Here is an 18,898-nt window from a genome sequence, read left to right as displayed (position 1 = left end):
TGTCCCTGAAAAAAAAGAAAGAAAAACAAGAATAGAAAATTATTAATAGGTACAAAAACGACAATTTAGAATGAGAAAAGAAACCACAACAAATTGCAGCTGTTAAAAAGCTAATATCACAAAATTTAAATAACTCAGTAGTAATAACTATTATATCATTATTACTATTATTATTTGACTTCCTGTCCCAGCTCTGTACATATTTTTCTTCCTGCATTTTTTTGGCTGCATACTCCTTGATCTCCACATGATAATTTTATAATTTAATTTTCTATAGAGAGAATAGAAAGATAATTCAGTCTTTCCTCTAGCCTGGCTGACTGAACTTTGGTTTTTATATGCATCATTTAGAAAAGTTTCATCTTCTCTAGTGCAGATCCTGGGGCAGACCCGCCCAGAGCCCCAGCCTTTGCTCTGGCTCGCAGCTCCTCTGCCCCCACCCAGGAGGTGGCCACAGGGCCGCGGCTGTGGGGTAGGAGTGCGAGCCTCGCCGAGCACCTCCCAGCAGGGGCCGCGCTACCGTCTCCGGCCAGCAGGTGGGGCCGAGGAGCCCCGAAGCTTAAGCCTTGGTCTCCGCACAGATATTGGCATCAGAGGTCTCCTTCCCCACCTTCCCGGTCTCCTTGCTGTAGCTGGAGTAGCTCACTTAATAATAATTATCATCCTTATTATTATATGAATATTAGTTTGCACGGCAAACGGAAGCATGCTCCCCGCGTTGGTAACGTTGGTTAGATCTCCATGATGGGATTACGGGAGACTTTTGTTTTTTAAAAAACAAATTTCTATAAATATTTGATTTTTTTTTTTGGCCAGAATTATTTATACTTTTGACTCTGAAAATATCATATCACTTCACAATGGACAGTGGCCCCTAAGCGTGTTTTGGACGTGAAGGCCAGAGAGACGGCAGCTGTAAGAATCCTATCTCATCCATTTATCACACAGTTTCTAAAGCACTTTTCCAGAGATAAGTTAATCGAGGTTTATCGACATCATGTGGCGAAACCGGGGCAGAAACTATTTCTACTTTTTACAGATAAGGAGGCAGAGGCCCAGAAAACGGGCCCACGGTTGCAACAGCAAAAGTGTGACAGGTTCATTTCCCTCACCGACTTTGGCTGGCTCTGGTGGCTCTGTTAACTGTGCTGCAGATCTTTGGCCCTTGTCTCTTTCTTGTCATCTCCCTGCTCTGCTCCTCTGCAAGATCTCATTATTTTCACCGGGGTTGTGCCAGCAGCTTCCACTCTGAGCTCCCTACTGTCCGCCTCCTCTCCGGCCCCTCCTTCATGACCCTCCCTGGCACCAAATCCTTCACCGGCTCCCACCACCTACACGACAACCTCTGGCCTGTCTTTCTGGCCCCTGCACATCTTCCCCCGCCTCCCTCTCTGGGCTCCTCTCCTGCCACTCCTCCCTTGCAGTACAGGCACTGCACGCCCCAGCCAGGGCTAACTACAGGCTCTCTTGGCCCTCAGGGCATTGGCAAATGGTTTTCTTTCTGCCTAGACTGTTGTTTCCACATTCTTCAAATGCGCGGGGATCCATCAGAGAATTATCTCCTTTCTGAAGCCATCCTCGAACCTTCCAGACAGTGTGCAGGTCTCTTTCTTCTATCTTAGGGAGTCACAAACACATATGCCTACAGTGGTGTTATACACTGAACGTTTATATCCCTCGAACATATGATTAAATTTGTTTTGCAGGTAGATGCGTAGGTCAAAGTACATCAAATTGTAGACTTTAATATTTGCAGTTTATTGTACATCAATTATACCTCAATAAAGCATGAAAAAAGTTTCATAGACTCTTGCTATTTAAACTGTGGTCTAGGCCGGGCACGGTGGCTCACGCCTGTAATCCTAGCACTCTGGGAGGCCAAGGCGGGCGGATTGTTTGAGCTCGGGAGTTCGAGACTAGACTGAGCAAGGGCGAGACCCTGTCTCTACTAAAAATAGAAAGAAATGATCTGGAAAGCTAAATATATACATAAAAATTAGCTGGCCATGGTGGCGCATGCCTGTAGTCCCACTACTCGGGAGGCTGAGGCAGAAGGATCGCTTGAGCCCAGGAGTTTGAGGTTGCTGTGAGCTAGGCTGACGCCACGGCACTCACTCTAGCCTGGGCAAGAGAGTGAGACTCTGTCTCAAAGAAAAAAATAAAAAAATAAAATAAAATAAAGTGTGGTCTATAGGCTGGGTGCATGTGGCTTACGCCTGTAATCTTAGCACTTTGGGATGCCAAGGCAGGAGGATTGCTTGAGCCCAGGAGTTTGAGACCAGCCTGGGCAACATAGAAAGAACTTCTCTCTAAAAAAAAAAAAAATTAGCTGGAGTTGGTGGGGCACCCTTGTCTGTAGTCAGTCCCAGCTGCTTGGGAGATCTGAGCCCAGGAGTTGGAGGCTGCAGTGAGTTATGATAGTGTTACTACACTCCAGCCTAGGGACAGAGTGAGACTTTGTCTCTTAAAAAAAAAAAAAAGAAAAAGAACCATTACAATTGATACAAGAAAAGACAATCAAATGTATGCAGCCAAAAAAAAAAAAAAGGTAGGAAAAATTATCATAAATGGTGCTCCAAAAGTCTGGAAACGTAGGTGAATATATATAATGTCAAGGGCATCTTCAATCTTTAAAAAAAAATAATTGTTTCTGGGCTCTTGGACGCCCTGTATCAAGCAGTTAATAAAAATATCATGGCTATGTGTGTGATGTTTGTGTGTTTTGCTAACTTTTAAAAATGTCATTTGTTATTGCTTTCTCATTATAAATATATATTCACTCTCCTATCCGCTTGTAATTTTTTGTACCCTTTTTCCTAATGAGGGTCCCACAAATTGTATGAGCTTTAGTTCCTGAAAAACCAGGATCTGCCTCTGTCTACAACCACCTCAGGGAAGTCACTGAATGTCTCTCTGCAGCCTCGGTTTTCTTTTTTTTAAAAAACCTTGGCATCTGGCCCGCATTTCCTCGGAGTTGCTGTAAAGGCCAAGGGAAACTGTGGCGGGCAAGAGAGCTCGGCCCACCACACGACTCCCTAAAACGTGCAGGGTCTCTGAGCTGGAGGGGGGCCAGGGCGCTTGCCCGCGTAGCCACCCTCCCAGCGCAGACCCCAGGCAGGGCTCGCCTGACCCCAGCCCTGCCGGACACTGACGGCCGCGGAATAGGACGGAGCGGCGGGGGCGGCCGGGCAGGGGACGCCGGGCTGCAGCACCCGCCCGCCGGTAGGAAATGGGGTCCCAGAAGCCGGGGTGAAGGTGGCGAAGGACGTTCGGAACCAGCGGGAGCTGGGGGGGGCGTGGCGGGTGGTCGCGGAGGGGCGTGGCCGAGGGTGACGGAGGGGGCGGGGCGCCAGGCCTCAGCCCCTCTCCCGGAGCCCTCCGGCTCCCTCAGCAACGGAAGTTCCGGTGTCGGTAAGTGGGGGTCAGAGGTCAGCAGGAAGTCGATACGTGGCCGCCGCCTGTCCCCGCTGAGGAGGCGCAGCAGCCGGAGATGGCGGCGGTGCTGAACGCCGAGCGACTTGAAGTGTCCGTCGACGGCCTCACGCTGAGCCCAGACCCGGAGGAACGGCCCGGTGCGGAGGGCGCCCCGCTGCTGCCGCCGCCGCTGCCGCCGCCCTCCCCTCCCGGATCCGGTCGGGGCCCGGGCGCCGCAGGGGAGCGGCCGGAGCCCGGGGACGCGGCGGCTGGGGGCGCGGCGGAGGAGGCGCGGCAGCTGGAGCTGCGCTGGGGCTTCGGCCTGGAAGAGCTGTACGGCCTGGCCCTGCGCTTCTTCAAAGGTGAGCCGGGCCGGGCCCACCCCCGCCGCCCTGCCCGGCCCCGGGAGCCCGGCGAGGGCCGTGGTCCCCAGGGGGACTGGGTCAGTCTGATGCTCACCCACCCATTCTGGGCCGCGGTGACCCGGGCAGGGCTCCGTCCTTGGGGTGGGGGGTATCCGAAGTTTGTCACTACCCCCTCGTCCACTAGGTCACACCCCTGCGGGGCCTGGAACCGCGGTTTAGCAGTACGAGTCCCGCCTCCCCGAGGTTACCAGGGCATTTCACCTGATTTAGCTTCTCGGGTTTCCAGGAGCCAGAATGGAAGAATGAGCCCTCTCTCTCCCAGAGGATCCCATTCTGGGGTTGCTTTTTCTTACTGACGCTTTTCCTTTTCCCATTTTCTCATGGTTTGGCACATCAGACCCCGCCAGTTTTTAACCCTTTTCCCATAGTGGAAGAACTCTTTCAATAGGTTCCATACATAGTCTTTTCAGCTATGCTGGGGAACCATAAACTCAGATAAGACTTGATCATCTGGCCCTATAGCTATGGCAGAGAGGAGGAAGTAAAGTATTAAGCTCCTTCATCCCCTCCCGCTTGTTAAACTGTGGAGAAGGGATGTCCATTATCTTCTAGTACCTTCTGGATGGTTAAAATTTTACCTTGTAAGCCATGTGCAAGAGTGAATTCTCAGAGTAAGGGCTTAAAGTACCTTCCGTGCTTTTCGCATAATTAATTGTTAAATATTTCTTGTCTAGAGCAAGACTGTAGTGTATGGTTTCTTTTTTTTTTTTTTTAAATTGGGTGATTCACTTAGTCAAATGGTGGAGAGACCAGTCACATGATTTTGTCAGTGGGAAAGACTGTTGAGAAGTCCGTTAGTTTGATTCTTAAGGATATTTAGGTCTTGTTTTTTTTTTTTTTTTTGTTTTTTGTTTTTTTTGAGACAGAGTCTCACTCTGTTGCCCAGACTAGAGTGAGTGCCGTGGCGTCAGCCTAGCTCACAGCAACCTCAAACTCCTGAGCTCAAGGGATCCTCCTGCCTCAGCCTCCCGAGTAGCTGGGACTACAGGCATGTGCCACCATGCCCGGCTAATTTTTTCTATATATATTTTTAGCTGTCCATATAATTTCTTTCTATTTTTAGTAGAGAGGGGGTCTTGCTCTTGCTCAGGCTGGTCTCAAACTCCTGAGCTCAAACGATCCGCCACCTTGGCCTCCCAGAGTGCTAGGATTACAGGCGTGAGCCACCGCGCCCGGCCTAGGATATTTAGGTCTTGTAGGGTGGATGGGCAGGGAGAGACATTCGTAAAAGAAACTTGAAAGGGGGGTTGCTACATTCCACACACATTCCAGAACAGCATCTTTATGACACTTTACCCAGAGGGAGTACCTTTTGGAGTACATATTTCCCTGGCTGAAGTTGAGTAGTTCCAATGCCATGGTACATGTTGAAGTTGTTTGTTTTCTCTCAAGATAAATTGTGCAAACTGGTGAAAGTCTCTGTTTTGTAAATTTTCCAGAACATTTGATCATCTCACATTAATTGTATTTTTTTATTAAAAAGTTTACCCTTGAAATGTTCATTGTCGTTGCCCCATGAGTTCAGCCCTCTGTGTACTAGCTAGCTTGGGGAATTGGTGATGGCCAATGGGTTTTGGGTCTCTTGACCTTAGATCGCAGTCTTGAATTTAGAGTTTACTATAGTGATGATATATTACCACTTGTATAAAAATCTGCTGGTTTGTGTATAGTCCATATAGCTACATTCTATCTTAAATTTTTATTCTTGGAACTTATTTTTTTTTTTCTTGGAACTTATTTTTCAATAAAGTATATTGTAACAGAGAGTAAGAATAGAAAAGAACTAACTTCTAAACCTACCTTTTGCCACATGACTGACAAAAAAATAGGTTAGTTCCTTTTCTGAGCCGTATTTGAAAATAGTAGTAATATCTTTGAAAGACTGAGACAGTATAATGTGCGGTAGTACACTTAGCATTGTTTCGGGAGTCAGGACGCTAGGAAGCTTTGGATTCTAGTTACCATGTAAACTTCAAAACAGTTAACTTTTCCAGACTGTTTCATATATGTAGAGGGAGCTAGATTAGATGAAATCTGACATCTCAGATTTAAGATTCAGTGGTCTAAACCTGAAAGATCATTTTAACATGTTTGTTGAGTGGTAGAAGTCCTAGAGGAACCTCTAATTTGGGGGCCTAGTTATTAGTCACCTTCGAGAATAAAGCTACATTGATAGCTATAGTTCACTCACTTCCTAAATTAGGCTCTCAAAGCAATATCGAAGTACTTAAAAGGAGAAATACCTCTGTAGCAATTAAAAGCTACTTTTCTGCATGGATCATTTAGCAGTGGAGAGACTGTTAGTATATGAGATGCTAATTGAAAAAAAAAAAAAAGATGTAAAAGCAGTCAGAAGTAAAAGCACTCACCCCACTTATGGAAAGTGAGTGGGGTGAGTCAAGTAATGCTGCCTTTGTTTTAATGTGTGAATTTTTCAATTTTTCTAGCAGATTGCTTGGTGTTATACCAGTTTTGCAGAGACTTCCTTTTTTTTTTTTTTTTGGAATCAGGGTCTCTGTTGCCTGGCTAGAGTGCAGTGGTGTCATCATAGCTCACTGAAACCTCAAACTCCTGGGTTCAAGCGGTCCTCCTGCCTCGGCCTCCCGAGTAGCTGGGATTACAGGCGCATGCCACCATGCCTGGCTAATTGTTTCTGTTTTTAGTAGAGATGGGGTCTTGGTGTTGCTCAGGCTGGTCTCAAACTCCAGACCTTAAGCAGTCCTCCCTCCCTGGACTCCCAGAGTGCTGGGATTGCAGGCATGAGCCACCGCAACTGGCCTAATCTGGGTTTCTTATCTCCTTGGATTAAGGACCCACAGGAACCCAAATGGGTTTGCTTTGTTATATTATAGCCTTTATACTTCTTGGATAAAGTCAACCTGGGGAATTGTATTTTGGTTTTTAGAGTTCTTTGGGGTGGATTTTTTCTTTTTTAATGCTTTATTGCCTCATTACATTAAGCTGCTAGATTGTTCGCATTAATTTAAAATTTCAGAGGAATAATTGCTGGTAGTTATTGAGCAGATGTTTGCTAAATGTCAGGTACTATGCTGAAAGCTGTATGTGCACATTGTTTAATCCTCCCATGGTCCCTTCTATGAGAGTATCATTCCCATTTTTTAGTTCAGGAAGCTGCCCCAGGCCACTCAGTTATTATTTGTAAGAGGCAGGGTTGGTTTTCAGACAGTCCGATTCCAAAGACAGTTCTTCAAGAGATGAAAAGCAAGTACGAACCCTGCTTTCTGGTGGTGGTCTGAGAAAAATATTCAAAACTGCCTATCCAGTTGCCTTAGCACATTTTGGAACTTCTTTATTATTAATAGCTTGAAAATATTAAGGGAAGATTTAGGTTGTTTTTCTAAGCATGATCACTTTATGGAAAGTCCAGATATCTGGAAAAGTAAAGTGTGAGAGAACTGTGTATTCTGAATTCTTACCTAACATTGCTATCAGGTTTGAAAATTTGAATGTGAGGAAAAATTCCCTCTAAAGGACTAAAGTAAATGTGCCTTTAAAATATTGATAATCCCTATTATTGCTACATCTTATTTCCACTAATAAAATATTAGACTTTCGGGAGGCCTGCAATAATGTAATGAGTGTTTTCACTCTTATAAACTGCAAATGCACGTGAAAATTTTTTTAAGTTTAAAAATTTTTAATTTAAATTTTAACTTTATTATGGAAAATTTCAAACATACACAAAAACAGAATAGTGCAATGACCAGATCTGCTCCAGCTACTTCCCAAGTCATCTGTAAATATTTCATTATGTATCTCTAAAAAATGAGGACTAAAAATATTTTTATAAATAAATAATTAAAGAGATGGGATCTCACTATGTTGCCCAGACTGGTCTCAAGTAATCCTCCCACCCCAGCTCCCACCTGGAATCCAAAGTAGCTGAGATTCCAGGTGGGCTTGGCAGGACTCCTTTTTTTAAAGTGACTGCAATACCATTATCACATGTAGAAAAACACAGTAATTTATTAGTATCATCAGATATCCAGTCAAGTGACAAATTTCCAGTTTCATGAACATTACAAATTTTAAAACAGTTTGCTTAAATAAGGTTCAGAATAAAAGATTACACGCTGCAAGTAGTTGATATATTCCCCCTCCGCTTTTCCCTTGCATTTTGTTTGTTGAAAAAATTTAGTGGTTCAGTAGATTTTGCTGGTTGCATCCATGTGGCTTACTGTATTCCCTTCAATCTCTGTGTTTCCTGCAGTTGTATCTAAAGACTTGATCAGATTCAAGTTCTATTTTTTTGGCAAGACTGCTTCATAATTCTCCCCCCGCACCCCCTTGAATAAGCCAATGAAAATGGTTGGATCTCTTTTTTGTGATGTTAGGACTGTTGATAATCAATGTCTTGATCTGTTCATTCATTAGGGGTTAAAAAATGGTGATACTCTGTAGTAATTGTCTTTCCCTCACTGGAATGCTTTTCCTCATATACTATTTGGCTTTGGGATAGAGTTCAAATAGGAAAGGAAAGATAAATGCTTCTTTTCCTTTATTTACTAGTTTTCAAAATACTGAATTGTTACCCTGGCAGCCTCAAGTTTTAATGTCATAAAGTACTCATGTTTTTAAACGTACAATTTTTTTTTAGCTCCTAGTGTTTTTTTAATAAAGGACTCAGCAGAAGTATTATTATTGATGCTTAAGTTGTACCATCTTTGGCAAGTGAGAAATCGTACTGTCTTCAGATTGGCTTCCTTTGACATGACTGTAGTCGTCTTCCATAGCTTCCTTGCTATCTGATATTAAGATATTCCAGGTTCGTCTTACACATTTTCTGCCTCGGTAGGAATCAGCCATTTCTCCAAGGAGACATGGTTCCTTTTAGTGGGAACTGGCATTTGAACAGTAATAACCTGAGTGATAGGAGTGGGTGCTGTTGCCATCTGGATTGGCCGTTATTTCTAGGCCTTTTCAGTAGATCTGTGGTATGTGGGGAGGGAGTTTTTTGGGGGATAATTATATGTAAAAGGAAGCTGTAGTTGGATTTGGAAGGACTTAAGTCTTGGTCTCAGTTTCTTTCTTTCATTTTTTTTTATAGACAGGGTTTCACTCTGTCATCCAGGCTGGAGTGCAGTGGCATGATCACAGCTCACTGCAACCTCCAACTGCCGGACTCAAGCAGTTTAGCTCAGCCTCCCAAGTAGCTGGGACTACAGGTGCACATCACCATGCCTGACTAATTTTTAAAAATTTTTTGTAGAGACAAAGTCTCGATATGTTGCCCAGGCTGATCTGCAACTCCTGGCCTCAAGGCATCCTCCTGCCTCAGCCTCCCAAAGTACTGGCATTCCAGGCATGAGCCACCTCACCCAACCTCACTTTCTTTATGGAATAGTTAACATATTTTGCTAGCATTGCTATCGATTATACTTAATTATATCACTGATAGCAGAATATTATATACTAGCAGAGAATTATATTAATGATAGCAATCATATGGGCAGCTGAAATGGTTCCATTTCCTGTTGTCATCTTTAAACATAGGCATCTACAAGAACTTTTATAAATGGCCTCATTAATGTTTTAAAATACGGTACAGCTGGAATTTATTCATTGAAAACTTATGTGTATAATTAGTGGGTGCCTCCTGGACTTAAGTGGTCTAATCTCATATAATTTCAAGTTTAATTGTTACTTGGAACATCTATTGAATTTTGAGTTTGTTTCCTTCCCTTCTTTATTATATTTACCTTTAGACACCAGTGTATAATAGTATAGGGGGATATATAGACCTAAGGGACAGCTTTAAAATAGGAAAACAATTATAGTCACACTCTATAATATAGAGTTCATATTAAATTTGAGCTGAACCAAAATTTTCAGCCTGAGTGTGGTGGCTCAAGCCTATAATGCCAGCACTTTGGGAGGCAGAGGCAGGAGGATCACTTGAGGCCAGGAGTTGAGACTAGCCTGGGCAACATAGTGAGCCCCTGTCTCTACAAAACATATGTAAAATTAGCCAGGTTTGGTGGTGCGTGCCTGTAGTCCTAGCTACTCAGGAAGCTGAGGTCGGAGGATCACTTGAGCCCAGGAGTTCAAGGTAACAGTGAGCTATGGTCACACCACAACTCTCCAACCTGGATGACAGAGCTAGACCTGGACTCTTATTTTAAAAAAAAAAAAAAAAAAAAATTGTCGGGTTTTTTTTCACCTCAATTGAACATGAGGGAGATGTTTTTAATTTTAGTATTTCTAAAAGGTAGATTTTATTCGAAGTGTTTTCTCTTTGAGGCAACACAGAGGGAAGGGAGAGAGGGCCTTGCTCGCCTCTGCACGGAGCAGACAAGCCCTGGGTACTGCCTTCAGTTGGAGGAATTACCTTTTAGGGTTAAAGACAAAATGTAGCTCGTTCAGAAGACAGCAACTTGTATCAAGTGGGAATTCAAATTCCTGCCATTATTATCATAATGGCCACTGTTGAGTCATTTTCTGCTCTGTGCAGGCACTATACCAAGACTTTGGAACACATTATTTCTAACCCTCACCAGAACCCTAAGGAGCAGTATTATCTCCATTTTATTGATGATAAAGTAGATTCCAAAAGGTTAAATAACTTGTCCATGTTGTATATACTTAATAAACAGCAGACCTGGGGTTTAAATTTAGGTCTTTGCGTAATGATTGAATAAGCTAGGAGTGTTCGGCCTAGAGAATAGAAAACTCGGGGCAAACACAAGGGGTATTTTGTGACTTTTGCGAGGTCTGATCTTTTTAGATGTGTTTTATTTAACGGTGAGGACAAGAAGTAGACCCTGTGGGTAGAAATGAGAGAGATGTGCTCGGAATAAAGAACCAGGGATCACAGCCATCCAACGATGGAACAGACTGCTTTGGGACAGGGAGTTCCCGTCACCAAGAAGTTTTCAAGCATAGGTTGGCATTTGCTGGGTAGCCACGTAGAGGGGACTGGAGCTTTGGTTTTGCAGTTCAGTCACCTATCTTTAACATCCTTTCCAACCCGTAGATTTTATGGCCTTCATCAAATAAAGGCCAGAAGGAGCGTTGAAATAATTTGGCACATTCTTTTATCTCCAGAGAGAAAAGGAAAAATATTATTTCTCCTGTAAACTGTCAGTTGAGGTGTGAGCCTAATAATCTTTAGTACGATTAATTTCAGGTAGAAGGGACTTAATTTTAATCTTTCAGAACTTTGGGCTTGATAACCAGTTATAAGTCTTTTATCAAATTATTTATGCTGTCCTATTAGAACTGTAAAGTTAAATACTTACAGATTTAGTAAGAACTTGACGTAGATTCCATATCTATTTTTAATTGCTTGAGAAAATGTGTTTAGTGTGTTGTTTTAGTTTCTTATTGCTCCTGTTAACAAATTACTGCAAATTCGGTGGCTTAAAACAACACATACTCAAAGGTTCATCCACACTCTGGATTTTCCTGCAAGCCCTAATGTGTGTACCAGGCAGTCAGTTCGGACGGGTGGGTGGGAATATGCTGATGGTCTGACTCTCCTAGTCTGTAGATTGAATTGATATAAAGTCTAATTTGTATAGTAAACACTTCTGTTCATACTGGTATTGACTGTTCCTGATTCAGGATGGCAGTGACAGTGGTGTCATCAAAAGCAGCTGCCTGGAAGCTTATTTTTCTACTGGTGTCACTCAGTACTTTTTGTTTGTTTGTTTGTTTGTTTGAGGCAGCATCTTGCTCTGTTGCCCAGGCTGAAGTGCAGTGGCATGATCGTAGCTCACCATAGCCTCAAATTCCTGGGCTCAAGCAATCCTCCTGCCTCACCCTCAGAGTAGCTGGGACCACAGGCACTCTAATTTTATTATTATCTTTTTGTAGAGATGGGGGTCTCACTGTGTTGCCCAGGTTGGTCTCAAACTCCTGGCCTCAAGTGATCCTCCCACCTCAGCCTCCAAAAGTGCTGGGATTATAGACACGCTGCTGTGCCTGGCCTCGCCCACAACTTTCATGTGAGCATAAGTACCTTCTTCGTATCAGGTGTATTGTGGGTGTTTCCTATTATAGCTGAATGTGGTCCCTCAGTTAATTATGTTTGATCATATGTGGTTAAAAACAATATGCATTTTTTGCCTCAAAGTTTGTGGACATGTTTCTTAGAAATAGTTTATTAACTGTTTTTAAACAATTTGTCTACTGACAAATGTTATTGTCTTTTTAATTTACTGAGAAGATATTTTTTTTTTTTTTTTTTTTTTGTTGTTGAGACAGAGTCTCACTTTGTTGCCCGGGCTAGAGTGAGTGCCGTGGCGTCAGCTTAGCTCACAGCAACCTCAGACTCCTCGGCTTAAGCGATCCTCCTGTCTCAGCCTCCCGAGTAGCTGGGACTACAGGCATGCGCCACTATGCCCGGCTAATTTTTTCTATATAGATTTTTAGTTGTCCATATAATGTCTTTCTATTTTTAGCAGAGACGGGGTCTCGCTCAGGCTGGTCTCGAACTCCTGACCTCGAGCGATCCACCCGCCTCGGCCTCCCAGAGTGCTAGGATTACAGGCGTGAGCCACCGCGCCCGGCCGAGAAGATATTTTAATATATCTCATTACAGTCATGGGTCAGATCAATTTTATAATCAGCTTTATAGTTTTGCTAAGTTATTCGCTTGACACTGTGAGTATTACTGTGTGCATAGAGCTCGGGCGCTTTTTTTAACACAACTGCTCTACTTAAGGAGTTGGAACTAGTCTATTTCATTACCTGTAGTTTTTCTTAGGTCAGAATTAAACTCTAAAATTATCTTTCTTTTATCTCAATATAATTTTGTTAGAATTTGCTTGATATATATATGTGTATATATATATATATATACACACACACACACATATATGTATATATATATATATCCCTAGATACACACCCAGACACAATCATTCATTGTATTGCCAACTTACAAATTTTTAATTGAACTCAATAGTTTATAAGCTCCATGAGGGCAACGAATGCTTAGCATCTAGCACGGTGATTTGTACACAGAGGCTCAATAAATATTTATTAAGTGGAATGAATGTATCAATATAAAAAGGATCTTGCATAATGTCCACCATTGATTGAAATAGCATTCTAAGGTTAGATTTTCTTTTTTTTTTTAAGACAGTCATCATAGTACACTGCAACTTCAAACTCCTGGGCTCAAGCGATAACAGGCGTGTGCCACCACACCCAGCTAGTTTATTATTTTTTGTAGACACAGGATCTTGCAGTTGCCCAGGCTGGTCTCGAGCTCCTGGCCTCAAGCAGTCCTCCCTGCTCAGCCTCCCAAAGTGCTAGGGTTATAGGCATGAGCCGCTACACCAGCCAGAATTAGATGTTGAAATGAGAATTGCGTTTTAGTTCGTAGACGTGGTAGTTTGGTAGTCCTGTCCTAGGAGCTTTAAAAGAAGTTCCTACTCTTGGTGCTTTATTGTTCAGTGATACTGTTTGCTTGGTGGAAGGGACAGACGGCAGGTCCACAGGTTACTGAATTCTTTTGATTTTTATTATATGAATAAGGTCAGAGCCATAGTTTTGTCCTTTTTTTTTTTTTAAATATTTTTTTCCAAATACTGCATGAGTTCTTATTGAAAAAAATTTTCAATATATATAAATGGGGAAACTCCTCTTCACTCCTCACCCGCTCAGTTTGGCCAGTCGCTTGTCCATGTGCAGTGCCTCGGAACAGTTTAGTTTGTCCTTCTGGACGTTTTCCTTTGAAAGATGAAAAAATGTTGAAAGGAAGGCTTAAATTCTCCCTGATGACCACTGCTAATCCTAGCCTCCTCCCACTTTCTTATTCTTACACTCACGTGAATGTACCCATAGAATATGTATGCGGATGTGTTTCACATGCTTTATTTCGTCTATTCTAAGATTATTACCTTATATGCCGTTCACAAGGAAAAACTGCTGATTACTAACTGTAAAATGCTATAGATTATGAAACCTCATCTGATTTTTAAAGGTGCTAAAGTGCGTGTGTGAGTGTGCTTAGAATTGGTTAAGTTTATTGTGTGCTATGATCGTATGTGGTTTTCTGCAGCTTGCGTTTTTCCAGTCACAGTATTTCTTACAGCTGTTTCATTTGTAGCACAGTCTGTGTGTTTGATCCCATGCCACTTAACGATGGGCATACCTTCTAAGAAATGCATCGGTGGGCACTGTTAGGTGATTTTGTTGTGCAGACATCATAGAGTGTACTTACCAAACCCGTGTGGTACAGCCTGCTGTACACCTAGACTATATGTATGTAGCCTGTTGCGGTACTGAGTATTGTAGACAGTTGTAACACAGTGGTAAGTATTTATATATCCAAGCATTACCTTACCATAGAAAAGGTTCAGTAAAAATGTGGCGTCAAAGAGAAAAAAATGGTCCACCTATAGGGCACTTACCATGAATGGAGCTTGCAGGACTGGAAGTTGCTCTGGGTGAGTCCGGGAGTGAGTGGTGAGTGGATACGAAGGCCTAGGACCCTACTGTGCACTACTGCAGACTTTATAAACACTGTACATTTAGGCTACATAAAAGTTATTAAAAAGTATTTTTCTTCAATAATAAATTAGCCTTAGCTTACTGTAACTTTTTTCCTTTATAAACTTTTAATTTTTTTAAAACTTTCTGATTGCGGTAATAACACTTAGCTTAAAACACAAACACATCATGCAGCCATACAAAAATATTTCTTTATATCCTTATTCAATAAGCTTTTTCCATTTTTAAAATTTTTTATTTTTATTCAACTTTTTGTTAAAAACTAAAACGCAAACATGCACGTTAGCCTAGGCCTACACAGGGTCAGGGGCGTCAATATCAATCTGCCTCCACCTCCGCATCCGGTCCCACTGGAAGGTCTTCCGGGGCATGGAGGTGTCATCTCCTGAGATAACCAGGCTTTCTTCCAGAACACCCGCAGAAGGGCCTGTCGTGTGCTGTTTCACAATTAATGTGGGTTTTTTTAATAAGTAGGAGTACATTTTTAAAATAATGATAAAAAGTGTAGTTACAGAAAGCAGTAACATAGTTGTTTGTCATTATCGAGTGTTACGTACAGTACATGGTTGGATGTGCTGTACTTTTCTACGACTGGCAGCACAGTGGGTTTGTTTACGTCAGTGTTGCCATAAACAGCGTGAGTAATGCGTTACGCTAGGACATTACTAAGCCATAGGGAGTTTTCAGCTCCACTGTGATCTTACGGGACCACCATTGTATATGCAATCTGCCCTTGACTGAAATGTCATTATGTGGCACATGCGTGTACCACATTATTCTGTTTTCCCGTATTGATGACCTTTTAAGTTGCTTTCGGTAACAAGAAAACAGTGCTACAATGAACGGCCTTGTATCTGCCTCCTCCTGTATATTTGCCTCCACTGTAATTCCAGTGAGATTTGGAGTCACTGAATCGTAGGGCCTGCACATTTACAGTTTTCAAATGCAGTGGTCGCTCTTTATCTGTGGTTTTGCTTTCCACGGTTTCAGTTACCTGGGGTCAACTGAGGTCTGAAAATAGGTGAATACAGTACAGTAAGATATTTTGAGAGAGACAACATTCATGTAACTTTTATTACAGCCTATTATAATTTTTATGTTCTTAGCTATTGTGAATCTCTTACTGTGCCTAATTTATAAATCACAGGTATGTATGTGTAGGATAAAACATACAGGGTTTGATACTGCCCATGATTTCAAGTTTACACTGGAGAAAAGGGGGAACCACTGTATGTTGCCAAATTGCCCTTCAAGATAGCTATACCCGTTTGTACTTTAACATTTAGTATGTGAGAGTGGGTACCTGTTTGTTGTATCTAACTTTTTGACCTATCGATGGGAGGAGGGGGTCTTGGTAGCTGATGGTTTTAATTTGTATTTCCTTGACTACTGAGGTTGAATATCTTTTTGGATGTCTATCGGCAAATTCTGTATTTTTTTCTTCTCTGAGTTTTCTGCTAATGTCCTTCAACCCATATTCTTCTCACTCATTAGTGACACGCAGGCAGCATATACTACTTTCTACTCTTTTTTTTTTTTTTAATTGGGTAGTCTGTTATCATTAGATCAACCACAAATTAATGCTAGCACTTGTCAAAGAAGCGGAACTAGTCTCTAAGGATTTCCCATTTTACCAGCATCCAGCTGCATACTGGTTTTGAGCGGTGATGGCAGCTAGTCTTCATAGGTCAAACTGGCTTCATTCTTAATTGCCCATGTGGAAATCTGCCAGCGCTAATCATAATATGAAGGAAGGTAAAGCATCTGTTATTATTAATAATAATATCCCATTACCTCTGAAGTAGCAGTGTAACCCTCACTTTATTTTTATCAATGAACAAACTGAGAGGTTAAATGATTGCACAGCTAGGAAATGTCTCCGGTGACATTTAAACCCGAGCCGTCTGATTCCAAAGTCCCTTCTGCCACATTATACTACCTCTGGGATGGATATGTTTTTGAATACAGCCTTTCAAAGTGTATGTAACCTGTTATGCACGATCGTATCAAAATGACTAATATAAAATTATTTTTTAAAACTATTTTAAAAACCAATGGTTGCACATTGTTTTTGTTTTGTTTTGTTTTGTTTGTTTTTTTGAGACAGAGTCTCGCTTTGTTGCCCTGGCTAGAGTGAGTGCCGTGGTGTCAGCCTAGCTCACAACAACCTCAAACTCCTGGGCTCAAGCGATCCTACTGCCTCAGCCTCCCGAGTAGCTGGGACTACAGGCATGTGCCACCATGCCCGGCTAATTTTTTCTATATATATTTTAGTTGTCCAGATAATTTCTTTCTATTTTTAGTAGAGACGGGGTCTCGCTCTTGCTCAGGCTGGTCTCGAACTCCTGACCTTGAGCGATCCACCCGCCTCGGCCTCCCAGAGTGCTAGGATTACAGGCGTGAGCCACCGCGCCCGGCCCACATTGTTTTTAATATGTGTAAAAGTTGTCAAGTGGTGCGCTGACATATATATGTGTGCCTGACTGCAGCTTAACAGCCGGACTTCTCTGTAATAGCTTTGACATAAATATTGGTGGTTGGCTTGTTTAAAAAAATAATAATAATTCAGCATAAAGGATTTCTGTCTTAGGCCCTATTAAAATTTAGTAATTGAAATAAAAATCCCACTATAATAGTGTTTATACCTATCACAGACATTCTGTGACATACCTTAATGCAAACCTGCAGTATATAATGCGGAAAATTATATATTTTGCCACAGTGTTAATTGTTGTGTGTTTCTTTTTTTTTATAGAAAAAGATGGCAAAGCATTTCATCCAACTTACGAAGAAAAACTGAAGCTTGTGGCACTGCATAAGCAGGTTCTTATGGGCCCATATAATCCAGACACTTGTCCTGAGGTTGGATTCTTTGATGTGTTGGGGAATGACAGGAGGTAACAATGTTTTGCTGCATAGTGAATTTAATAAGTAAGAATAACACTGGAAAAGGGTACAGTGTGTATTGGTTAAGATGTGACTAGCTGGTTCATTAGCTTAGAATAAAAACTGAAACAAACATTTTTGCTTGCAGCTTCTGGAGTCTTCAGATGTTTATCTGTTTTTGGCTTCGAGGTGTTTATGGCTAAATATTGTGGAAGAAGTTTACTCCTCTGATTATGAACATAAGACAAGTACAGCTTCATTTGATTCTTCCTAAATAATATTAAAAGCAGCCATTTAAAATATGTAGTTACTGATTCCCTTATTGGGACATGCAGAGAGAATTGTGACAAAAAAGAATACATTGACTATTTCATTCAATTAAGACTAAAATATGATATAAGGAGAATAAAGCATTGATACCCTTTTGCTGTATGGGCGTTACCAGCAATGCAGTTAAATTAAATTTGTATTAGATGTGGCATATCTAATTTAGTAAGTTAATACATGCTTGTTGAAATTTGAAGTTTTGAGCCTTTTGCTTATAAGTAGAATCATTCTTCATTTTAGTTATAATTGAGAATTACTCATTTTTAGGTTTAAATTAAATCAAGTTCTCATTCTGTTAAGAGGAGGAGGTAACTTTTCTTGTTATTCTTTACAGGAGAGAATGGGCAGCCCTGGGAAACATGTCCAAAGAGGACGCCATGGTAGAGTTTGTCAAGCTCCTAAATAGGTGTTGCCATCTCTTTTCAACGTATGTTGCATCCCACAAAATAGAGAAGGAAGAGCAAGAGAAAAAAAGGTGAAGTTTGAGGGCACGGAATACTTCACCCCCGTGCAGTCCCATGTTGATGCCTCTGCTTTGCCGGGTGCCTGCTCTAGGTCAGGGGTCTCACTTCCTGTGGAGCCCCACTTCTTGGGGCAGTTGTTCGTGCTCCCTCATGTGAGCACGTACTTGTGAGTTCTGTGGGGAAGGAGGGCCGCTTCCTTCTGGCTATACCTTGAAAAGGAACCTCCCCCCATCATGGCAGTGTTCCTTTTGTCTTACTACACTAAGTTTCTGAGTAAGTTCCACCATAAACTCAGTCACTCCCTCCTCCCTATCCTCTGGTCTCACATACCCTTTGCTGCTATCCCTTGAGCTTCTGGAATATTCATGCTCCATTTCATGGTTTTCAGCTATGCTACATGGTAGGCCTGTGTAGACATTCATATTGGCTCCCACTGGCTTATTGTCAGGGTTTGGAGGAGAAGCTGTTGAATGCGCTGTTTATGTTTATGGGATTCCATGTTGTGATTATGAATTAGAATTATAGTTACACCTTATTTATCTAGAGGTTATATTTTCAACAGCTTTGACTATCTAAAATTTCTAGGCAATGAAAACTACACTAAAACCAGGTTTTCCTCAGTTATACTTTAGAAACAGTTCATTCTCTAGTTTCCTACCTTAACCTGAATTAGAAATACCAGATTAAAAGAGAAAATAGCTCCGATAGTAAGGGAAAAGATAGAAACTATGAAAAATAATACACAAGAATTATAAAAGCTTGGCAGTCAGGGGCCATTTATTAATAATAAGAATGTAAATTCTCCATCACAGTATTATGACTTAGTGTATTTTTTTTGTTGTGGTTTTTGTTTTTCTGAGATAGGGTCTCGCTCTGTTGCCCAGGCTGGAGTACAGTGGT

General features: G+C 41.9%; 1 protein-coding gene across 2 annotated transcripts in view; it reads left to right on the top strand.

Annotated features, from left to right (window-relative positions):
• Positions 1-3,423: 3,423 nt before the first annotated feature.
• ACBD3 (acyl-CoA binding domain containing 3) overlaps positions 3,424-18,898 on the top strand; it is a 31,248-nt gene continuing 15,773 nt past the window's right edge. Inside the window, exons 1-3 of one of the 2 annotated variants that reach the window (XM_069484622.1) lie at positions 3,424-3,776; positions 17,077-17,218; positions 17,869-18,009. In XM_069484622.1, the coding sequence (XP_069340723.1) occupies positions 3,491-3,776; positions 17,077-17,218; positions 17,869-18,009 (569 nt within the window). In that variant the 5' untranslated portion in view covers positions 3,424-3,490. The remainder of the gene's footprint in view (positions 3,777-17,076; positions 17,219-17,868; positions 18,010-18,898) is intronic. The other variant, XM_069484621.1, reaches the window with a different exon arrangement.

The sequence above is a fragment of the Eulemur rufifrons genome, chromosome 11, assembly GCF_041146395.1.
Source record: "Eulemur rufifrons isolate Redbay chromosome 11, OSU_ERuf_1, whole genome shotgun sequence".
Classification (NCBI taxonomy): Eukaryota; Metazoa; Chordata; class Mammalia; order Primates; family Lemuridae; genus Eulemur; species Eulemur rufifrons.
The sequence above is the reverse complement of the archived record's forward strand: the minus strand, read 5'-3'. Positions and strand labels throughout refer to the sequence as shown.